General features: G+C 44.4%; 2 protein-coding genes across 2 annotated transcripts; one reads left to right on the top strand and one right to left on the bottom strand.

Moving 5' to 3' along the window:
* Positions 1-253: 253 nt before the first annotated feature.
* LOC147153922 (acidic mammalian chitinase-like) lies at positions 254-6,691 on the top strand. Its single transcript, XM_086037794.1, has 12 exons — positions 254-354; positions 444-483; positions 575-604; positions 693-897; positions 2,732-2,788; positions 2,880-3,045; positions 3,127-3,251; positions 3,340-3,463; positions 3,562-3,744; positions 4,887-5,006; positions 5,959-6,091; positions 6,174-6,691. Exons 2-12 carry the CDS (start codon positions 459-461, stop codon positions 6,485-6,487), a joined length of 1,482 nt encoding a protein of 493 aa, XP_085893920.1. The 5' UTR covers positions 254-354; positions 444-458; the 3' UTR covers positions 6,488-6,691.
* A 581-nt stretch (positions 6,692-7,272) lies between these two features.
* pm20d1.2 (peptidase M20 domain containing 1, tandem duplicate 2) lies at positions 7,273-13,570 on the bottom strand. The gene is made up of 13 exons (XM_086037807.1): positions 12,937-13,570; positions 12,728-12,814; positions 10,092-10,327; positions 9,775-9,861; positions 9,565-9,698; positions 9,372-9,491; positions 9,213-9,288; positions 9,086-9,147; positions 8,921-8,999; positions 8,768-8,839; positions 8,534-8,699; positions 7,930-8,029; positions 7,273-7,783 (listed from the first exon to the last, which is right to left on the bottom strand). The coding sequence occupies exons 1-13, from the start codon at positions 13,130-13,132 to the stop codon at positions 7,654-7,656; spliced, it is 1,545 nt and encodes a 514-aa protein (XP_085893933.1). The 5' UTR covers positions 13,133-13,570; the 3' UTR covers positions 7,273-7,653.
* Positions 13,571-25,120: the final 11,550 nt, after the last annotated feature.

A 25,120-nucleotide genomic window follows, 5' to 3' on the forward strand; every position in this document is an offset into this window, starting at 1 on the left:
TTCAGCATGAGGAGCCGCAAGCAAGCGGAATATAAAATGAGTCGGACGCTGCTTTAGAAGTGTGCAACTGCACGCCAGGAAACAAACGCATCACAGGAGCCGTTATCAAGAGGTTCTTATCGGCAGAGGAGTATTTTACGTAACCGCCGTTGCGATATCCTAATTTATGTTTCACCAAAAATAGATAGCATCGGAGCTCCTTAACTGATGTCTTGCTTTTCTCAGCGGAAATTGCGCTTCAGAGAGCATCTCTCTCTCGCCGGGGCGGCGTGCAGCCTTTGTCCCTCCTGAGCGTCCTATAAAACTCACTCCCACGCGCACAGCAAACACACCCAGCCAATTGCATGCGACCAGGTAAGACCGCACATGTCGGAAGCTGCCTCCAGCCCAATTTCCAACCATTTGTAAGAAGAATTGACATCTCTGACCATCTCTGTTCATAGCGGCAGGCCACAAGCATGGCTCACCCAAAACTATTGGCTGGTAAGCTTCTAATTTCCCATTGGAATCAAAGGCAGACAGTAGGAGAAGTTGGCTGTACGTAATCCTTTTGAATGTCTTTTTTTTTTTTTAGGACTGTCCCTCTTGATGTGTCTTCAAGTTGGTACGTCCTCTGCGCTGTTCATTTTTATTCCATTCATTTTTTGCAAGCGTGACAGCTTGATTGATTTCGTTCGTCTTCTTTCTAACAGTGACCTCCAGCAAGCTGGTGTGTTACTTCACCAACTGGTCCCAGTACAGGCCAGGCATTGGAAGATATATGCCAGAAAATGTGGACCCCCACCTCTGCACCCACCTGATCTACGCCTTCTCCATCATCAGCCCCTCAAATGAGCTGTCAACTTACGAGTGGAATGACGACGTTCTGTATAAATCCTTCAATCAACTCAAGACCAGGCAAGTTGTGTCACAGGGTGCTACTGGTTAGCGTCAAAGTGTCAAACCAATGCAGACTTTCGCTTGACTGGGGGCTGACATTTGACATGACTGTTGAATTTCTGTATCTGTGACCGTGTCGATCCAAAGCAAGTATTATTAATTGTGCACTTTTGCTGGTACATTGTGCAAGTGAACAGAAATATGGACCACCAAACTGGAAGAAAACGACGACTTTGAATTTATTGAGCCCGGGTCCATATTGCACAGACCCCAATTCCATTCATGTTGGGACATTGTGTAAAACCTAAAGAAAATCAGAATACAATATTTCCACACCTTTTTCAACCTATATTCAATTGAACACACTTAAGAGGTTTCGTGTTCAAAGTGATTACATTTATTGTTTATTGTTTATTGCCTACAACACATTCCAAAAAACAGCTAGGACAAGGGCGTGTTTACCAGTGTGTTGCATCACCAGTCCTTTTGACAAAACTCAATAATCATTTGAGAAGTGAGGACACTAACTGTTGCAGCTTTGTAGCAGGAATTCTTTCCCATTCTTGCTGTATGTACAACTTCAGTTGATCAACAGTCAGGGGCGCCACACATTTATAATGGGAGACAGGTCTGGACTGCTGCCAGGCGAGTCTACGACACGCACTCTAATACGTGTGCAGAAAGTAGCTTGGTATTATCTTGCTGAAATAAGCAGGGATGATACTGAAAAAGTTGCCGCTTCAAAATCTGTATGTACTCTACCTTTCAACATTAGTGGTGCATTTCACAGATGTGCAAGGTCGCCGTGCCATGGGCACTAACACACCCTATCATCACAGACGCTAGCTTTTGAACTTTGCTTTAGAACGATCCGGATGGTTCTTTTCCTCTTTGGCTCGGGCGACACCATGTCCATGATTTCCAAAAACTATTCAAATGTGGACTCATCAGACCACAGAACACTTTTCCACTTATGAACTCTCACAGAAGCCGTTCGGCGCCGTTTCTGCCTGTTGTTGATGAAAGGCTTTTGCTTTGCACGGTCGAGCTTTAAATTGCATTCGTAGATGTAGCAACAAACCCCCTTACACAATGGTAAATGAAACAAGCAAATGAAAGACAACAACAAGCGCACACCGAGTGACACTGCGTGTACTCGTAACATTCAAAACATGAGAACCCAGCAAATGAAAAGCAAGCATAAGAAAACTAGTGGGACATAAAGACAAAGGAGCCAAGCCATTGAATGTTCATACAGCATTCCCAGCATACTCCACAAGGGTTGCGGGCGTGCTGAAGCCCTTCCCGGCTGTCTTTGGGTTGGACACCAGCTACACCCTGAATTGATCGCCAGCCAACCACAGGGCACAAACAAACAAACTACCACTGACGCTTAAAGTGGAAGTCAACTCACTGGATTTTTTTTTCCAAGAATATGTTCTATGCACACCCACTAGTTGAAACAAGGCATTCTGATAAATATCGCGTTTGTGGAATAAGAGTTAATCCACCCGTTTTCAGCCATCTCCGGGGTCGGCCATTTTGTCACTTCTGTTGACTGAAAATGACATCAAAATTGTTCAGGGCTCAGGTAACGACCAATCACGGCTCAGCTTCAGAAAACAGGTGAGCCGTTATTGGTCGTTACCTGAGCAGTGGACCTTCTGGGGACATATGCTTGAAAAAAAATATGTTTGGGTTGATTTCTTTTTTTAAGGACAATTTTGAGTATTCAATGAACTTACCACACATGTTTTGGGAATCCAGCTGTGTTGACACTTTACTTCATGTCTTCAATATTTTCTGGCAATAACTTGTCTCCGTTGGAATAACGAATGTGGTGCTCACACAGAAACCCCCATCTGAAGACTTTGCTCGCTGTTGGTGGCTGGAACTTTGGAACTACACAGTAAGTTTCCCAACCTACAATACTCTTGATGATGTGAATATCACAGTGAGCCACATCGTATGTTTTCCGTGTCTGCTCCCCATTGCTGCAGATTTACCACCATGGTTTCCACTCCTGCCAACCGGCAGACGTTCATTCAGTCTTCCATTCAGTTCCTGCGACAGTACGGCTTTGACGGGCTGGACCTGGACTGGGAGTACCCCGGAACGCGAGGAAGCCCTCCGGAGGACAAGGAGAGGTTCACGGTGCTTTGTCAGGTCAGCTGGCAGAGCAGGAAATAACTGGAGTGATGATCTTGATTGATGACTGCAAATTGTTGTGCCATGACGATGATGCAGGAATTACTGGCCGCCTTTGAGGAGGAAGCCAAGCAAACGAGTCGTGCACGGCTGCTACTCACGGCCGCGGTTGCGGCCGGCAAGGAAAACATCGACAATGGCTATGAGATTGCTAAAGTGTCAACGTGAGTCCTCTTTGTCTCATTTCTTCCTTCTTTTGGTACCGTTGGTCACAAAAAAAAAAAAAAAAAAATGTACTGTGGTGTCAAACAGCTTCCTGGACTTCATCAATATTATGACCTATGACTTCCACGGCGCATGGGACCCCGTGACTGGTCACAACAGCCCCCTGTATCGCACCTCTTCCGAACAAGGGGACAACGTCTACTTCAATGTGGTAGGTGGCATTTTCAGCCACGTTTTCACGACCGCCTTCTCTTCCAACCTGCAAATCCAACCGAGCAAATAAACTCGTTTCTGTCGCCCTTCTTGAAGGATTTCGCAATGAAATACTGGCGAGATCAAGGCGCTCCTCTAGACAAGCTCAACCTTGGTTTTGCCACATACGGCCGCACATTTCGCACAGTTTCAGCAGCTAACGGTGTTGGCGCACCTGCTGCCGGAGCGGCCCAAGCTGGGAGCTACACACGTGAAGCTGGCTTTTGGTCCTACTATGAGGTCGGTAGACACTCACCGCATGCCTTTCATCGCCAGTCACCCAAGACTTTTTTTTTTTCAACATAAATACCACTCATCCTATTCAGTCTATCAATCAAAACTTCACTTATATGGCACTGAAATGCAGCAACACAGCGCTGTACGTCATAAGCAAAACTAAAATCCCAAAACGGAACAAATGCTTTATGCGTACACACGCACGCATGTGCACCACTGTAAAGCGATAAAATATAACGTGCAAGCAATATGAGGACGTAAAATAAGGACGTAAAAAAAAGGAAGTAAAATAATATCTTGCTGTCAGCGCTTTGGGGTGAGGAAACACCAGAGTGAAAAAAAAAAAAAAAGTGAAAAGTGAAACAAAAAATGATGGCAATGAAAAGTCAAATGAATTCAAACATAATCTGATCAAAAGTTAAAAGTAGGAAATTGAGACAAGAATCTTGTTTAGATGAATAAATCTGCGCAGACTTGTCCAGCAAGTGTGAGTGTTTGCAAAGGTAACAAATGTCACCTTTTTCTTCAGGGTTCGTTGAAAGTTGCAAACATTTGCCAACAGTTTGAATGTTTTTTCTTCATATTGAACTTGCAACAAAAACCGTGAAAACAGTTGGAGAACGCTTGGATCACGTTTGCAACCTTCGACGAATCCTGATGAGAACGCAACATTTGCTACCTCGGCAAACAGTCGCAAACTTTTGCCACTCAGTTGGATACAGCCTTTAGGAGCCTTTCTTTTGAACGTGTTCGAAATGTCTTTGCGAAAAGAAAAACACTTTGCAACCTTTTGGCAACACGTGCGCACACACTCACAAACTGTGGCGGCTCAGTGACATACGGGCTTCAACGGGATTAAGAAGGCTAAACATGTGCAGGAAATGAAACCTTTCCATGGAGAAACGCTGTAGTTGAGTGCGCTGCCACTTTTTTTCTGGACACCAGACAACTGTAGCTTGGCGGCTTTGTTTGAGCAGAAACGCTGCGTTCAACATTCCAATTTTCGGAACAGCCCGACGAAGAAGCAGTCCTCAAACTCAGCCGTACTGCCTCACATGTCACATGACTGAAAGGCAATTTGGACGCACCCAGTCACTTGCCCTAGTGCCGATTGTTTAAAGGGCTTGTTCATTTCATCTCAACAGATTTGCACGTTCCTCAGTAGTGGAGGAAGTCTACATTGGATCGAGGAGCAGAAGGTGCCGTACGCCGTTCAAGGCAATGGGTGGGTTGGCTTCGACAACAGACAGAGCTTCGAAATCAAGGTAATACACGGCCTAGGAATGCTGAACTTGATGACTGGTTGTTCCCGTTTGGAAATGGAGAGCATCAGAGATGGGCATCGCCTAACGGCCACCGCGTCCTGTACTGCATATTTAATCGACCACGTGGTCCCGGTCCATCCCTCGCCGGTGACAGCCAATCTGCGTCCAGAACGTAATCTTCACACCGCGCGAGCAGACGCGCTACCAAACAAAGAAAAATATCAAACAAAAACAACAGCCACACACGCACGGCGTGGTGATCGGTGAAATGAAAATGCGTCTGTGGCCGCAAGGTACTCAACACTCTTTTACTTTTTAGTTTTTCCTTACTCGGAGTGCGACACCCGCGTGTGACGTGGTACAGGTGAAGTCCGTTCTCAGTGCCGTTCGGCTGACTCGGACCGACTGGGACCACGTGCGTCGATTAAAAATATGCAGACGGGAAATAGGCGATGCCCAGCTCTGGAGAGCATTTTATCTGTGTTGCTGCAGATCTAAACAAGACACGCCCTGTGCTCTGTGCCCAGCAGAGAACATTGTTTGCTTTTACAACGATAATGGTCTTCACTTTTAATTGCCGCTAACTATTCCTCTATCATCATGTAGCCGTGTACGGTTCCTCCACAGTCTGCTACTGGGTGTTCACTTTTCAATAAATAAGAGCCAAACAAACAAGAAAGAGCAAAATGCAATTGGCAAAGGAGATTTGGCGAATTACTCACGGGTGTAACTTTTCCTTCCAAATGATGCACCATTTGGAAGGCTCATAAACGGGCTTTTGAATGGGATCAGACTGGTTGCAGAGAAACACTGTTACAACAAAGAAATAATCCAGTGAATACAAATGTCCGGACTTTTTGAGCCGGTTATTTCCGATGCCGCGCAGTTGAAACAGCTTTTCCTCAAAGCCGTTTGAAAATGCAGCACTCCACCTATCGATGACGTCCCACAGACGCAGTACCTGAAAGAGGAAAACTTTGGCGGCGCTTTTGTCTGGGCTCTGGATCTTGATGATTTTGACGGACAATTCTGCGGACAAGGACGCTATCCACTCATCAGCTACCTTCGCTCTCTTCTGGGTTCAGGTCTGGAATTCTTCGCAAAACAATCACAGCTGTTGAACAACGCGGCTAATCTATTCGATGATCTTCTACTTCATCTTGTTAGATTTCCCAACACCGCCGCTGTTAACCACAGAGTCACCAGAGAGCACACCCGGGCCAACCGAAGCCACAGTGGCGCCGGAGATCCCGATGAGCACAGAGGCCACAAGCACGGCGTCCGCGAGCGCCATCGCAACCGAGAGCACAACGAGCGCACCTGTAAATGACTTCTGTGCCGACAAGAAAGACAACCTGTATGAGAACCGCAACGACAGCAAATCCTTCTATCATTGCTTCCACGGCCTCACGTTCATCCAGAAATGCCCTGCTGATCTTGTTTTCAACAGCAAATGCAAGTGCTGTGATTGGCCCAAATAAATATCAAATCATTGCCTTTGCTCAAACAACATAGTGTGTTTTGAGCTTTTCAGTGAAGTATTCAATGTGACCCACAAGCACCATCGCAAAGCTTTCTGTTTATAGCAACATCATTAAAATGCCATTTGTGTTGCATCGTTTGCAAAGCACCTCGTCTGTAGATATTTGTATCCTGACTGCCATTAAACAATATCATTGGTCAAATTTGTTTTGGGTTTTTTTGGAGGGCGGGGGATGTTCCTTCAGCATTTTCAGTCACAGTTTTTGGCCACGCCAATACTCCACTCACCTCCGTTGTTGCCGGAACATGTTGAGATGACTCACCTGCTAAGATAATAATCCTCAAGAAGGGTTTTGAAGGACTTTCTCGAGCTCGGCAGGTAGGAGACCTTTTCTGAAATGGACACTTTTCAGTTGACGATCATTGTTTTTACTTTGGGCCTCCATCTACAGAACAGACTCATCAATAGTTTGATAAGCCAAAGTCAGCATAGTGCGTACTACTACTGTCATCCGTATAGCCTACGTTTTTCTTTTTTTGGGGGGGGTTGTTTTTTTAATGTATAGCATGGCAAGATCGTATACATTATCTTAACACATTGAACAAACGCATTGTCTGGTAGCCTTCCTTCACTTTCCCTCGTGAAGCGACGACTTGATTTTTGTTGTATTTGGTCGGAAAAAGAGCAGTCTTCCTTCCCATGGTGTCCCTTGTCAATGTGCAACAAACATGTATTTGGGAGACCCCTAGTGGTGATATTTGGGACAAATGACCCCCAACCAAACAAGGTTCACGTGTGTATTTTACAGCCATTCTGTTTGTATGCAAAGCACCAGCACGAATCCTATTGATGCGCTTTCCAATCATATAAAACGTTCAAAAATTAAATCAGTAGAAGGCAGCATTCACATTTCCACATTGTGAGTTGACAAAGATGAGCTGTTGAGTAGAGGCACCTGTGGCCCAAGACAAACGGTGGCAGTCTTTGGACTTTCTGGATCTGGATTTGCCACCTCTGGCAGACAGGCGGATTGGCATTTTTGCCATCAATATTGACTTCAAGACACTGTAACCTTGACATCACCCCAATTAAGCACTCTGCATAATTGGACACATTTTTGTCCTCAGGAGAAGGACATGGCTTTGTTGTTGTTGTTCCACTAGTTTAGAGTTCATGGAGAGAAGTGTGAGGCTCAGGAAGTCTGCCAATGTCACAGTTTTGGATCAGACTGGAGTAGAACAGCACAATATCCTCGTAGTTCTTTCTGGATATCCGTTCATTAATGCCATGAAACCTGTGAAATGGGGAACAATACATTCACTTTAAATCCTTTTTGAATAGCAAAACTTTTTTTTTTTTTTTTTAGATAATTTTCATTGTTAATTCTGAGCTTGCAGTCGTCATCAACAGCTTTGTTATGTTTCTATTCTTCCTTCTTACCTCTTTGCGTCCCCTGGTTTAAACCACAAAGGGACAAAGCGGTAAATGTTGTTGGTCAGATCTTTGAAGTGTCGACTGTCTGTGTTCCCAACACAAATGCCTGCACATTTCAACATTGGACAACACTGTTAAAGTTGAAGTCAACCCAAACATGTTTTTTTCAAGAATATTTTCTATGCAAGCCCACGAGTTGAAACAAGGCATTCTGATAAATATTGCGTTTGTGGATTAACAGTTAATCCACCATTTTTAGCCATCTCCGGGGGCGGCCATTTTGTCACTTCTGTCGATTGAAAATGACATCACAACTGCTCAGGTGATGACCAATCACCGCTTACCTGTTTTCTGAAGGTGAGCCGTGATTGGCCGTTACCTGAGCCCTGAGCAGTTGTGATGTCATTTTCAGTCGACAGAAGTGACAAAAAGGCCGCCCCCGGGGATGGCTAAAAACAAGGTGGATTAACTCTTATTCCACAAACGCAATATTTATAAGAATGCCATGTTTCAACTAGTGGGCCTGCTGGGAACATATTCTTGAAAAAAATATGTTTGGGTTGATTTCCTCTGACTGAGGCCTGCACCGTTTCAATGTGAATGCACTGACCTGGAGCGACTGTTACTGTTGGAAACATGTCCAACACCGTTTTCTTGATGATCTGGAAGCCATACGAGTTCTCATCGGAAGAACTGACAGGTAAAGGATCAAAGCCCTCAATGAGCTCCATCTTTACGCGCTGGTCCCCAACTGTCAACCGGATGAGGTCCAGGACCTCGGAGGAGACGACAGTCTTTTCATTGGACGCGGCAAACGCCTGATGGAACAAACGGGACTCCATACCTCTCGTAACGACTGTGCTGAGTGGATTCGAAGATTCACATACGCCTCAGCAAGGGAAGGAAGGACGTTCCACTGCAAAAAGAGCAAAAGGACGTACAAAGGGTTTTGAGAATCACGCTGAATGACTGCGATCCAAGTTCTAAGGACTTTTACCTTTACGCCCGCGTTAAAGACTGTGACTGCAGTAGTCGTCCTTACGAAGGCATTGGAATCCGGCTTTTGTGCAAGAAACCTGCGCCACAAAACATGCCCATTTTTTTTTTTTTTCTGCACAAGTACAAAGAAGATGAAGAGGAATACATGGGAGGATGCAATTACCTGCCAACAAGTGGAGAGAAGAGCCACAAATTTGACAGTATGAACTTCAATGGCAGCCCAAACTAAAATCACCAAAAGCAGCTTTCATCCATATGAAACTTGAGCAAGTACTTGCATTGAACTGTACCTTGTGAGCCAGCTGCTCGAATGTTTGACGTTCTGGCCCTCGACCAAATAACATGGGCATAGGGTTGTCCTCCAATCTGAGCAAGAGCAGTCTTTAAGAAATCAACGTGCAAGAATCAACAGTCTCATGCTAAAAAAAAAAGATGCGCGCCGTGAAAACCTTTTGACTGCTGCAGCTAAGATGCCAATGCTGCTCTCCCCGGGCGGCATGGACGCATGGCCGGGAAGAGTGGACACGCTCAGCTTGACAATGGCCAGGCCCTTCTCGCTGACACCAATTCTACCCCAAACAAAACATGCCAGCTCATCGTTTACGTACGGAAAGTCAACAGGAGGAACAACGTCATTCTCACAAAGCCGCGGGTCCGTTGAGGCCGCTGATGACTCCGTCCAGCACGGCCAGACCCTCGTCCAGCACAAAGGACAGTCGCGCGTTGCGCTGCTTCAGCACCCGTACCACGCTCGCGGCCCCCTGGTGACCGCTGACCTTCCGAAGACACAGAAGATGACCGCTCCATTCCGACACCAGACTTTGCCGGTGTGCCTTGGGAAAGGTGGCCTACTTCTTCATCATGGCCGAGAGCGATGTAGAATCCTCTGCGCGGTGCGTAGCCTTTCATCAGCAAGTATTCCAGGGCCTGGAGAATCCCCTGGAAGAAGACATCAGGAAATAATACCTCCCGCCGAAGATGCAGACAAGGGGCCCGAGTTGTGCAAACTAGCAAGGACACACAACACACAACAAGACATTCCACCATGACGTTACACCTCGCTCTTCTTTGCCCGGTCATCATTTCAGTCGCTCGTGTTGTGCCACCAGGGGCGTCTCCTGGTGATGACTGTGGACAAACAAACATTCTGGACTGGAGCATTCTCTCACCATTAGAGAGCTCTTGTCATCGATCGTCCCTCGGCCGTAGATGAAACCGTCTATCTCCCGGGCAGAAAAAGGCGGAGCCACCCAGCCATCCGACTCTGCGGCGGGCACCACGTCGATATGAGCCAACAGCAGGTATGGCGCCAGGTCGGGCTGCGACCCCGCCACCCAAAACAGGTGGCTGTAGTTGGCCACCACTTCATGGTGGACCAAGCTTGAGGTAAAAATGGTCGGGAAGGCTGGCAAGGCAAGAGAAGAAGACGGAGAGGGTTGAAACGACCGCAGCTCCTCTGGGAGAAGCGCAGGCACAGAGTAGTTCGCTGGCTAGTGCACGCAACAACAAGTGCCGAAGATACCGTTGATTCCAATCAGTCGGTGTGATGTGCACCTTTGAGACCCGCAATAGTTAAAGTCAAACAAACGAGTTTGTTATTCTGCTCAGAAAACAACTTTTTATTGTGGGCAGTCAGGGCCATGTCGGCCATTTTTTTGTTCATTTAGGCAGGGCAACATTCTGTAGAATATCCAACAACGAGCTTTTCAAAGTTATGTTGAGTTATCAACATGCTGTGACAGTTCAAGTACTTGTATTTGCTTTTTGTAACCTGAAGGTGGCGGCTCGAGTCCTGCTTTGGACAAAATGTAAAGTAACAACTTGACGAAAAGTTTGGAGACAACAGTTGACGTTTTTGCCACATTGCTAAAGCCTGTCGTTCCCAACCAAGAAATTCTGAAAATGATTACATTTATCTTTGTTCATCTATCTATGCCAGCAACATTGTGACAGGCAGAACATTTCATTTTTTATTCATTAATTTATTTTGAATGAAACACCCGTGTATTCGATGGCAGAATTGATTGATTAGTCTGTGACTATTTATACAATAGAAAAGGTTAACCAATCACGGCTTGTGTGAAGTTCACAAGCTGAGCCTTGGTTGGTCGTTATCTGACCCCTGAGTACTTTGTACTTGTGATGTCATTTTCAGTCGACAGCAAGTGGCAAAATGCCTTCGTAAAGGTGTTAATTGTGCATGAAAAATAAAGGAGTTATCAAATTCATTCTAGACGAAATATTAACGTTATCATTCTGAAAACTGCAACATTAGTAAAGTTTCCTCTTTTAGGTTCAAGAACTCACTTGGTCTGTTTTCACTAAAATCAACTCACTCAAAGATCTTAATATTAAACTAGCATATTTTTGTACCGTAGCAAATTTTGGCTTTCGTTTCCACGGAGACGGGCCCTGAGCTTCGAAGCACACTTTGGTAGGCCACACATTGCTCTGCTCTTGTTCTACGCTAGGCCTGTCCAAAGTGGCCGCGGTTTATGCGGTCCACGTAGGCTACATGAAGAGGAGGCTTCGAAGGACCGAGCCTGCCAAGGCTCCTCGAGGACGACGTCTACAAATCTAGACAGAGATGATGTACTTCGGCGATCGTGTTGTGGTGGCCATGACCAGAGCGGTCAATTTTACTAAATTTCACTGGTCATCCATCAGCGGCAAAGGTACCCATCCATCATTCGTCAGTCCGTCATTTTTCGTGACCAACTGAATTCTAATCATCATTCCATCAGTCAGTCCATCAGTTAAGTCCGTCAGTCCGCTGGTCCGTCAGTCGGTCCTCCCAAAAATACGTGAGAAAAATGGACGCCCGCCAGTGACGGAGTAACGGTCTGTCAGTGATAGACTGGACCGTTACTGAAGGACGCGGTTTGAGACGATTACACAAACGGATGAAAACCCACTTCCGTCATTTGTCAGGCCGTCATTTTTAAAAGGTTGTCCCGCCATTCGTCAATCGTCAGCAAAACGGGTGTTCGTCAGTGACGGACTGATGGACCGGTCCGTCAGTCTGACGGAATAGCCACTTCTGGCCACGCACATTACAGCCTCTAGGTTGGAGATGCCCGTGAGACATGTCTGTCATCCTATGGTAAACACTGGTATTACATCTTTCAATGGCTCAGCAACAGTAAAGTTGTTTTTTCCCCCCCAGTTGCCCATCCTTGATCGAACATATCAACGTATAAGCTAATCAACGGCACAAAATATTGTTATAAGTATTATTAGTGTAAAAAGCCACTGGGCTGACTTCCTGTCACGATAATAGCATTAAGACCGATTAAACTTGTGTATTAAGCCGCTGTACTATACACATACGTGTCTGTGCATGTGAGTATGTAAAAAATGTTTTATGTGTGTCAACCATTTATCTGATTTTTAAATAAGATAATAGACATTTATCAAGCAAATCTTTGGAAATGTGATTTGTCACAGTCCGATTATTTTGAGATTGGCATGAATGAATATAAAATATATTGTGTTACGTAACATTTGTTTCGCGACGCCATGGGGTAACATGCCCCTTGGCGAAATTTTACATTTTGTTTTATCAAAACAAAGTTGCAGTCTTGTGTGATTTGATTACCCTCAGTCCAAATGTGTTTATTTGGGCATACTACATCAAATCTTGACAATCAAATCTTAGCCTGCTGTCCCCAGCTAAGTATCGAGTATCAACAATACAGATTTTGTAGGGCCTAAGTATTTTGGCATAACACCGGCCTTGTGACCTTGTGACAAGCGAAGCTTTGGGCTGTGTGCTTTTCCATTGAAAAGAGACGCGCGTTGTTACCTCTCCGGAGAAACTTGTTGAAATGAAGCAGTGCAGTCGTGTTGCTCTCCGTGGTGGAAAATGACACCGTGGGGATGCGAATGGCCTCTGCAGGAAGAAGATCAAAGGAAGAAGAGGCGAAGAAGCAAACAGGTGGGGAAGATTCAACTCCACTTGACTGAACTGGCAGCTTGTTCGAGATGGACAGTTGGACACGCGTGTCGGCGTACCTTGAAAGTGGCCGAGGAGCTCCTCTCGCTTTCGCCGGTCGATCTCAAGCGAGATGTGGCTCGTCGCTTCCCAGCGTGCGAGTTGGAGTCCGCCGGCGTTTCCGTCCAGTGTCAGCGTCCGGATTGACGCTATCGTAAGCAAGATGAAAACAGCAGCGAATCCACTCGTGAGGAGAAGCTTCACAAATTTGATCATCGTGACCTTGACCTGACGAACTACAGTAAAACTCCTGAAGGCGAATTGTTCTGTCAAGTGGTTCACAATGAGTACAAAACGTCAAGTAGAGATGTCAACAACTCCTTTCTCACAACAGTTCACAATCAGCTGACGCCGAAGCCGACACGCATGCGTTAAATAATGACGTCACACGAAGTGTACCGTCAACGCGGAAGTAAAGTGGCAGCAGCTGCAAGATTAAAACTCCCCTGTTTAATCAATTAAAAAATATCACTAATAATATTATTTTAAAAACTAAAAAAAAAAAACATCAAAACTCCCAGCCAAAAATCGAAATGTGACATTTTAGGTTTACAGTATTTCAAACAAATGTAATAGCCCTGCACAATTTCCGTGTTAAAAATGTCTTCGATTTCTCGTTGTACATGTCTGCAATAATGTCACGGAGCTAGAGCTACAACACTGAACCCCACGACACCGCCCCCCCCAACTGAAATAAAAATAACTACTGTATTTTGAACCTGGATGACTTTATGATTTTAGGTAGCGTGCGTTTGACTAAAGCTATAAGTGGTTCCAGACTTCTCTATCCAAACATGCACAAATAAACACATATATAATGATAAGAAAATACAATCACATCAGTGCAAATATTTTTGTGAATGAATGCTATCTTTATTTGTATTGACTGGCATAAGGCGTGGCTTGTTCCCTTTTAAAAAAAAATGTCACAATTAAAGTCAGAGAATTATATTTCAGATGTTTACTTAATTTAAACCCATGTAACACACAGCTCCAAATTTTTTGACATCAGAAATAAATTAACCTTTTGTGAAATGTGAAAGTTGCTCATATTGTAAAACATTTTGGAAATAACTAGAAAATTAAATACTGTTCAAAACAACTTGGAAAAATAACATTGAAGGGAAGAACTTTATCACATATTTCAAATCTAATCAAAAGAAATTATATATCTGCAATTTTCTATCTTATTCATAAAATCCCACAAGTTTAAATAAAAAAAAGTCCCCCTCCACTATTTAAATAGTTTTTAACTGAAGTCTATTATTTTGTGACGTTTTGGTTAATGTTCATTCAGAGGTTTTCAAACAATAATTGTCGTGAAAGTTAATATCAAAAATCATGCATGTCTTGTTACATTTCTTATTTTTTCATTATTTGCATTTGACCTCAATGGATGCACTTTTATGACTTTCAAACTTGCCTTAACTTAGAGAATACAAGAACACACAGTGATGCAAAACATCCCATTTAATTGGAAAAGATTGCAATACAAATCGTATTTGGGCAGCATTATAGCACATTTAGAATGCTGTACAGTATACTGTACAAATGAAGTGAAACAGTGCTCAAACATTACTGTATGCCCACTTCAGTTGTAAAAGGCACAAATGAGGTTCCTTGCTTGGTGCAAATAAATAAATAAATAAACAGTAAGTCCTTCATCTCTCATTTCTGCCTCTTTGTCCTGTGCAGCGGTGTGTCCATGAGCGCCACAGGAAGACGAATGAGGGTTGTTCAACACAAATGAGCAACAAGAGCGCCAAATGAGCAAAGCACAAACATCCGAACCCGCCCTGGTGTTTTTGTGGATACAAACGGTGCACAGGGCTGTTTCTGGGCTTGCTGGTTGGTCTACAACTGGAGAGAGAGCCAATAAAGACACACATGAGTGAGTGCATTTCCCAATTGAACTCTTCAGGCAGCAGCAGGGCTTGAGTTTCAAGTGTGACTGAACGAGGGAAAAACTGCTTGACCCTGCTCACCTGAGACCAACTCTCCTGCACATTGCCAGCAAGGGAGGATTGCAAACAAGCAAATGAATGAAACGGTACAACATGGAAGACCAACTTTCTTCTGCAGCCAATGGAGTGAGGCTGAGGTTTTCTGCGGAAAACGAGGAGCCATTTGATTGACGTCTCTCATCCAAAGAGGAGTGCAGACATTCTACAGCACAGGTGTCCGCACTTTTTTCAGCATGCGAGCAACTTATAAAATGACCATGTCCATATGATCTACATTATTTATTCATTCATTCATTCTTATAATTCTTTATATGTACAATATATATTGGTGTACCTTGCATAACTGCATGAACCCATATGGTGTAAACCGTATACACTGTGAGGTATGCAACAGGCATATGACCGGCTGCCCAGTATGTCAATCAAGTGACAAATTTCACAATGGATTATAGGCGTGAGTCTACTTATTTTCCTTTTTTTTTTAATTCATTCACTGCCGTTGACAGGTAGCTATATCAATAGCATACAACTGTGATGACTTGCAGTGATTGAGTTCACAACATGAGATCTACCAACACTTCCTTCGCGAGCTACTGGTAGCTCACAATCTACTTCATGGACACACCTGTTCTACAGCAATGTACAGTACAGTATATCCAAGATGGCGGTCCGCTTGAAGATGAAGTCAACCCCCCAAATTTTCTTGACAAGAATATGTTCTATGCAGGCCCACTTGTCTAAACACGGCATTCTGATTAATATTGTTTTGAGTGGGATATGAATCAAGCAGCAAAATCTAGCCATCTCAGGGGGCGGCCATTTTGACCCTTTCTGTCGACTGAAAATGACATCACAGTTGCTCAGGGCTCAGCAAACGACCAATAATGGCTCAGCTGTTTTCTGAAGCTGAGCCACCCTCCTCTAGTTGACTGTCCACTGTGTGTCCTCAGACAAACCCTGAATTGCATTGGGCGGTGACTTTTTTTTTTACAACACGTTGGCTTCATTCAGTTTTTGAGAAGAGTCGAAAGTTGCGGCAGGACAACTTGAGGCTGCTTTACAATAACAAAGCGCATGCTCACAATGCCCTGAGTATCTGATATTTCCCATTTGTGTGCTGGAGCAACCTTCTAGCTCCGTGTGATCTTTTTTTCCTCTTTCCCCAAATCACGGGGACGATCAAGGGGGACCCGTTTTGAAGACGTGGACCACATCAAGATGGCTGATGACCCAACTGCGGCGGCTCATGGAAGAATCCTTCCGGTCAGGCATGAAGGCGTGGCAGAGAAGGACGGGCAAGTACGCTCTACTCCAGGTGGATCACTTCCATGGGCAAAACTTGGAGTGTGTACTTTGGATTTGAAATATCTTTGGTGAGACTAGTCCTGGAACCTTACTGACAAACCTCGTATAGTTGACGAATCATTGTGTGACTGTGAGAATGAAATGAGGTGACAGAGTAAACGTTTTTGGGGTACCTTGAAAGGTAAAAAAGTGAAGGTCATTTGGTGTTTTGCTTTTGCTTTTCCTCTTGTTGACTGTCCGCTGTGTGTCCAATGGCTTTCAACCCTACATGAAATGCTAGAGGGAGCTCACATAGGAATAGAAAGCCATACGACACAGTCGCGGGTTCATCCGGATGCCAAGATGCAGGAGGAGCTTGGAAACAAAAAGAGGTCAAATGAGGGGCAGGTTTGCCGATTTCAAACTCACATGAGCATGAATAATGAAACAAAGAAACGGAGTCTTCCTAAGCCCAGCGGGAACCAGCAGTCTGCCAGAAATTGTACTTTTCACAGCACCCACTCAAATCAAACGAGCCCTCCCTCGCCCATGTTTGCAGCAGCATGTTCTGGGAGTGGTTTCAAAACTCATCTTTGGTATACAACGCTGCATCCAAGGTGCCATTTTGAGCCCAGCTTGTTTCCTGCTCAATCTGCAGCTCGTCTAATAAACTTATTTTTTTGGATCCACACGTGACTTTGGAAGGAGATCCCTGTGCGTTTTGAAATCGCTTTTGGCCAAGTGAGCGCCCCGATTTTTTGCCATAAAGAGACTTAGCATTAAGTCAACACATCCCAAAGTTCACTGCAACTGGAGCAAATCATATCACCAATTCATCCAGTGAGCATCATTTGCAAAGGAGGTGGAAACTGTGGAAATGCTTGAAATGTGACGACAAGCCGGTCACGTCGGGAAAGCCCCAAAAGATGAGTCCGCTTCCAGACATGGCAGCAGTTTTATCAGAACTTTCCAAGGGCAAAAGGTCACTGAAGCCTTTCCTCCACTGAGGGTCACCAGGATGCACTTGACTTGTCTCCACCGGACAGTTTGACTGACCAACATATCAATTATGGCGCAGGGATGCAAGAAAAAAGGCGCTCATGTTACCAGACAGTCATTGTTTTCGACATTTTCATTGAGTAACGACTGCAACTTTAAAGGCCAGATTTGCTCACTCAGACGTGGAGTCGGAGAACAGTAGCCGCTGTGCAAACAAGAAGGGGGAAAAAAAAAAAGTGCTGTGTGCAGAGGGGGAGCACAGAGGAGGCATTTGTTGACATTGTATCAAGTGCAACGGAGGCATTTGGGCTGCGTCGGGGCCAGGTATTTGTCAGTCTGTGATTCTTGTCTCCAATTCAAACAACAAAAGCCCTTTTGAGACGGCGTCCCTTCCCTTTTTCCCTCAACTTCCTTTGCTATGCTGCAACTTTGCAGCCACTTCTGTTGCACTTGACACGCACCTGCCACCGAGGCAAGCCAAACACGACGACGCTCTCTTTTTCTTGTGCTGCTAATAAAATACAACTATTTGATCCAACTTTAGAATCGAAAGGATTTTGTATGTGAGCGAGTGAATTTGAGCAAAGTTGACGAAAGGGCCCCCCCCCCCCCTCCAATGAGCGAGCCCCAGTCAGGCTGCGTCCGCGCATATCTCAGCATCAATTACGAAAGCCTCGGTGACAAGCTGTGTCCAGACAAGAAGGTGATTGTTAGCCACAGGCGGGATTAGCAGCTCTAATCCCCGAGCAGCGTTCGTGGTCCCTCCCCGCTGGGAGCCAATTCCGACAATCAGCTCCGGCCAGATGTTTGAAATCGCAAGCCATGATCTCGGCCACGTGTTTGGTGATAGTGCAGCATGCGAGATGGGCGAGTCCAAAGAACAAGACGGACACAGCAAAAGACTCACCCGTCCTCACAGGTTACTTCCTGGCTGTGAAGCTCCAGATGATGTGCGATGGCAAGCCGCGCTCCAGGACAAAAGCAACGCCAGCGAAAGGCATCTCTCTCGCGTGCGCCACACTTCTGCCAAGAAGGTTGTGCCGATGCATGCTAGGATGCAAATCTTACCTCCTTCCATGTCTCCCGCGTCCCTCGCCGGAGCCGGAATGGCATCCCCTCAGCCTGATACTGTATGGGGAGACAATGGGTAGCGGAGGGGGGAGGAGTTAGCATGAGAGCAGGAGGGAGTCAAGGGTTGCCCAATGAAAAGCGGGAGAGAGAGGGAAAGAGGGTGAAAGGGGGCTCTGAAGGGATCACCCACTTATAACGCTCTCCAAGCGTTACGTGAATGGCAAGTCCTCAGAACTCCCCCTCTCCTCCTGTCCCTCCCCCTTCCCCTTCCCTTCCCTGGATGCAAAGTGGTGGAAAACATCTATCAGGAATCCCTTGCTTCACATGGGAAATGTCAGGAAAAGCAAGAGACTGTGAGAGAATGCCATTCCTGGTTTGAAACGAGTCCCTTTCTTTGAATGATTTCTTAAGACTGCAAGTTGGCAGAGGGCCCACTTGGTTCTGCTCTTGGTCCTGGCTGCATAAAAGAGGGGCTGAGGTAGGGGGGGGGGGGGGTGCTCCTATTGTGTTTGTTCCCTTCCTTTCAGGCCGGCCACTCAAGTTGATCTTTGCAGCCACTGAGAATATTCCGGAGTTATCCTTCACTGTCACCACTCACATTTCCACAAATCATGTATTTCACCCGCTGCCCCACCCCGAAACCAGGACAAAAGCAGGTTGCATTTCATGCCGAGTACTCACATGACTTCCTCAAAGACCTTAGTGCGCTCTCTTAATTGGTTTCTTGAGTGACGTCATGTTGCGCGGAGGGTGCGATGGCTTCATGCAAGTGCAACTCTGCCTTGTGCTGCATCGATTCTGCAAGAGGAGCCTCATAATCAGTCGACCTCCTTTTCCAGCATATAGACCGGGGGTCTTCAATCCCGTTCGTCAAGGTCCGCTGTCCAGCCTGTTTTCCATCTCCAGCCAATGTTTTGCTTTGACTTACGAGCGCACACTTGTGCTAACAATTGCACTATGGTGGCCATGACTCAAGTGACTTCACAACAAGCAGCAGTTTGTCACATAGAATTTTTAAATATTCTTGCAGAAAACGAGGCCGCAAGCAGTAAATATTTACAGTCAAACCAAACATGAACCAAAGAGTGGCTATGTAGGTCTGCAGGAAATGGACTTGAGTAAGTATTGTTCATTGTTTTGTGTCCATAGTCTGTTTTGCTGCAATTTTGAAGGCGGCCCAAAGACTCGGCAAGAAGTCTGGACATCTGAAGAGCCATCATCTGATGAATGTATGAATGTCCATGATGATGCAGTCTTCTGGTGGCTACAGTTCAATTAACATAGTGAGCAGAGCTGGGCATTTTACTAAAAATTATTGTCCATTATTCTTCATCCATCTGCAGCGTGGGTACCTCTGCATCGTCCGACATTTGCCTTTTTTTCCGGGGGGGAAAAATAGTGCCCGCCTATAGGCCGGTCCGCCTCTGATTTTAAACGGATTTCTAAACTATAAAAAAGTAAAATAAAATAAAAATTCGGCCATCCAATCAGTGCGCGCTGTGTGCGGCAGCCCTCCCATCAGCGATTCTACAACGAGGGCCACCAATCACGAACAAGCAGTCCAGATGAGAGCTCAAAATAAGACAGGATGAAGTGCTCCCAGTCAGACAACAACATTTCCAGATTCCAATCAGACAAGCGGAGCGCTCATTGAATTTGAACAGAAAGGGTGACCCACTGTGTCATGGAATCCTGTTCGCAGCTTGGTCCATCACTCAAATCTGTCCCCCAAGTGACAACAACTCAAAAACAACTCACTATTGTTCCCTAACATCTCTGTTCAAGTTGCCAATATGTAAAACTCTCAAAGAGCGGCACGACACCATGGAGGAAACTCCTGCACATTTTGGTGCAAATTGTTTGATGAAACTAAGATTGAATTCTTTGAGGGGTAAAAACAGATCCCAACAGTTCCATCAGGGCCTGGCCTTCTTTGAATCATTGAGGATTCATTTTTGGCGTTGTTCTCCCAAAAAAAAAAAACGTGAGACATTTAAAAACAAAGAAACAACATGTTTTCCCAGTGTTTGTTGTATTAATGTTAATTTAAGTTATATGTAACGTGCTGCAGCTGTTGTGAAATGCGCAATATGAATAAAATTGTATCGTATTGTATGACACATTGTAAATTCATGGTTATGAAGGACAACAATATTTCTTCAAAGAAATATGAAAGAAGACTGAAATCAATTCAGAAGTAAATGTTATTTTATTTGCATGTCTCCTGAGTAATTGTCGAAGTCCACCAAGAATCACATTGGTATCTTTGTTGTCAAAACTAAGTATTGTTTTGCACATACAGCACACATAAGTGTAATTGATTCATGCCACGCCACTTCCGCACAAATCCTGAATTTCTTTTAAAAAAACAAACCTCACAGGCCTTCGTAATCACTTTACGTTGTAATGCACCTGAAGTAGGAGCCTTTTTTTCTTTTCCTGCATCGAACGTTAACCTTAATTGTTTGCCCTTGGATTGAAGATTATCGCAGTACATTACCGCCACCTTGTGTTGAAATTGAAAACAAGCTTTGCCCTGCTGAAAACTGACATCGTAATTGTTTTTTATTGAGGCAGCCAACCTCATTGTTTCAGGCATGTTTGACGTGCAGACTTCAGCTTTTCTGAAAGAAGAATTGCACATTTTCAGCTGTTGTAAGGTTGTTGTTTTTGAATGCCTTTTCTTTTCCATTCCATTACAAGTGAAAACGTTCAGTGTTGGCCTGCAGAAAACGAACCCAGCATAAACGTTTTCTTTATCATCATCATCATCAGCAGCAGCAGCAGTATAGTGACCCGCTGCCCCTTTTGTCAGCGCAGCCCATGTGAATCAGTCAGTTGATGTCCTACTTTGGACTTGAGTAAGCCGAGGTGGCTGTTGATGATTAACGGCCACCTCAAGATGACTCAAGTTGACAATTGAAAGAAGTCGTCCTGTGTTGTTATACCTCCAGCAGCGGAAGTGTGGCAGGGCGATGATTGTTAATAAATGTCTTTTGTATAAACAGCTGTTTGTTGAGCTTTCACTCATTATCATGTCCCCTTGCAAGAGAGTTTAAGAGAAAAGCAACTGACGCTGTCAAATGGGTCATCACACCAAGACAGATGTCAGACGGATTCCTCAATCATATTGTAAAATAGATACCACAGCTGGGCATATACCGTCACTGTGATGGACTGGTCCACCTATCCTCCTATGACGGACGCCCATTTTGTGAGCGATAAACGATGGACTGGAGACTTTAAAAAATAGTCGGACTAAGCATAGTTGGAAGCCCATTTTTCCCATCTGTGTAATCTTCTATTTCACGGTCTATGTAAGTGTCATTTTCGAACGAATTTTATCGGTTAATGAAATTGGTTACAGAGTACACTTGACTAACACAACTGGTTGTCTGTAGCCTGAATTCATGTGTAGTGTGTAGTAGATATTGACCTAGAGAGCAAGTATTTTAATTTACAATTAATTTTAATTCATTTAATACATTTTAATTTATGTAATTGTAATTCCTAAATTTAATTTAATTAATCAATGAACCCTTGACCCTAACTAAACTTCACACTTTGTACATTGTACCGGGTATTTTTCATTATAATATATGTTGTATTGTATTTCATTGGGGCGGCACGGTGGTCGACTGGTTAGCACGTCCGCCTCACAGTTCAGAGGTCGTGGGTTCGATCCCGGCTCCGGCCTCCCTGTGTGGAGTTTGCATGTTCTCCCCGTGCCTGCGTGGGTTTTCTCCGGGCACTCCGGTTTCCTCCCACATTCCAAAAACATGCATGGTAAGTTGATTGGATACTCTAAATTGCCCCTAGGTGTGATTGTGAGTGCGGATGTTTGTCTCTGTGTGCCCTGCGATTGGCTGGCAACCAGTTCAGGGTGTCCCCCGCCTACTGCCCAAAGACAGCTGGGATAGGCTCCAGCACGCCCCGCGACCCTTGTGAGGAGAAGCGGTACAGATAATGGATGGATGGATGTATTTCATTGTTGTTGAGATGAAGAAAATAAGCTGCACTGGACGTCTAACCTTGGTTGTAAAATTATTTTGTTCCAGTAAAATTCCCAGTGGCACAGTGTCCGACTGGTTAGCACTTCCGCCTGACATTACAGAGGTCAAGGGTTCAAATCCGGATGTGTGGAGTTTGCATGTTCACTGTGCCTGTGTGTGTTTTCTCTGGGCACTCCGGTTTCCTCCCACATTCCAAAACCACGCATGGGAGGCTAATTCAACTCTATAAATTGTCCCAAGGTGTGAATGACTGTTTGTCTATGTGTGCCCTGCGATTGGGTTTTTAATTTTTTGGGAGGCAAATTAACCTCCATGGTTAAAATGACCAATTTGTATCGGTTAACCCTACCAACAATACAGATTGGTTGAAAGCATTACCATTCTGGATTGGTTGTTTTAACCAAAGGATTGGTCGGACGCATAATTACAAACTAGATTGGTCAGATTTGACCAATTTCTGGTTAAATTTAACCATCCGTTTTTTGAAGAAAAGAAAACACACATACAATTCATTTGTATGAATGTGTCCGTTAGATTTATTTTGTTTTGATTCGTTTCGCAACGACATTAGCACAAAAACTTTGTGAGATAGTCACAGGAATGTCACAGAAAAAAAAACAATCAAAGTGAATCGTGAATCAAATCGATTTTGGAAATGTGAATTGTTACCCGTGCCTAAATGCAACTGCGGCTTATTGGGGAGTTGTGACCTGTCCATGTACAATATATATATATATATATATATATATATATATATATATATATATATATTTTTTTTTTAGGTGGGTGGGGTTCTTTTAGTTCTGTTGCTTCACATTCAAAAAATGACCGTATCAAACTGCTTTTTGCCATTGACAGTCCGGGAGTGTCAAATGAGACAATGATTTAACTCCTGTTTGTTTGTTTGTTTTTCTAAAAGCAATTATATCAAATGAATTAAAGTAATTGAAGTTTTGCTAGTAGGGCATTGTTACTTCATGTACCGTAATGAATGGCGCATGAAAAATCATTTTAAACATAAATTACAGTTTTATTGCACGGACTGAAAAATATCATACATTGAATTCACATTTCAATGCGTGTTTAACTAACAATGACTTCATCGATTTGTTTTCTAAAGGTTTTTTTTTTTTAGGCTTTGCTGGAAGCCCATACTTGTATTCAACATTTTCGGGCTAAGCATTGCTTCTCCCATGCAATCATTCCAGGGATTAGGTATTCATTCCCTGCCTTACTCACACTGCTCCAGGTTAAATAATTGCTGCATGTTACTGTCATTCACTTTTGTTAACAATGCCAAGATGAAGCTGGAGAGCTGACTGGAATGCTCAACTTGGCTGAAGCGTTGACTTCTTGACCCCTTCCACCTTCCCACATTGATGCCATCCCTGACACATGGACAGCTGATGTTGAATGGCACATCTCATATACACACACTCCACAACAAAAAACAATGAGCTCCCTACACTCACTGGAGTATTTAAGCCTAATTTTTAAGATTTATGTAATTTTATTACATGACAAAATTCCATTAACATTTTTGGGGGGATAATTTTAACACAAACCTATAAAAATAAACTTTACAAGATACATATTCATCCGTCCATCCGTCACTGACCGACGCCCGTTTTGCTGGCGATTGAAGAATGATGGGAAAAATTTAAAATAGACAGATTAAGCATAGACAGAAGCCCCTGTAGTTAGTCCGCCATTCGTCAGTAGTCCGCCATTAGTCTATTTTTTGCGGCGAAGCTTTGAGCGTGTGGAGGAAAGTGGTGAGTTGTTGCTGTTTGGGGGACAGATTTGGGTGATGGACCAGGCTGTGAACAGGCTTCCAAAGCGCTGTGAGTCATTATTTCTGTTCAAATATCGACTGGGGGCAGGGGTGCTAGTCAAAGTTTAGCCGGACTCGCCGACGGACGCCCGTTTAAAATTAGAGGTGGACCGGCCTATAGTATTTACTAATGTTTTACCCCCGGAAAAAAAGCTGAATAGTGGACAACTGAAGGGTACCCACGACTGAAGGATACTCAACTCCAAATTAACTTACATGTGTAATCTACAGCACGGCACAACATCGAATTTCAAACAATAACGCTAGGCTAATAACCGTAGCCTAGCGTACCATTCTTCCAATCTGAGTCTCGTCCCCACTCCATGTCCGGTCGTTCGCGCACAACACGTTCCTCATCATGAGCATCTGGCTCGTACATGTATGGTCCAACATCGTGCCTACAACCTCGTCTTCCAACACATCAAACACCTGGATCGCCTCTGATGAGTTTCAAATATTGCTTTCCGAATCGATTTCTGACTGTCTTCTGCCGTCGTCTTCTTGACGTGACGTTGCACTTGCGGGTTGTCACTTGCCAGGATCTCACTTCTGAAAAACGATTACTCTGTCGAATAAACCAAATAGAATTTTTTTTTAATGCTTTATTTTTTGTAAAATGTTTAATGACTTTACTTAAGGACCTTACTTAATAACTGGTTGCCAGCCAATCGCAGGGCACACAGAGACAAACAAACATTCACACTCACAATCACACCTAGGGACAATTTAGAGCAGGAGTCTTCAATCCTGTTCCTCGAGGGCCGGTGTCATGCCTGTTTTCCCATCTCTACCTGCTACAGATATTCATCAAAGGTCTGCAGAAGCTGGATAATGATCCTGATCATTTGAATCAGGTGTGTGTTACAGCAGGGACAGATGGAAAACAAGCAGGACACCGGCCCTCGAGGAACAGGATTCAAGACCCCTGATTTAGAGCGTCCAATCAACCTACCATGCATGCTTTTGGAACATGCTAGCCAGTTGACCACCGTGCTGCCCACCGCTGAACAGTGCTCAATACATTACAATACAATCGATT

This window comes from Filicampus tigris, chromosome 1 (genome assembly GCF_054856515.1).
Source record: "Filicampus tigris isolate MCC_2025a chromosome 1, RoL_Ftig_1.0, whole genome shotgun sequence".
In the NCBI taxonomy this organism is placed as follows: domain Eukaryota; kingdom Metazoa; phylum Chordata; class Actinopteri; order Syngnathiformes; family Syngnathidae; genus Filicampus; species Filicampus tigris.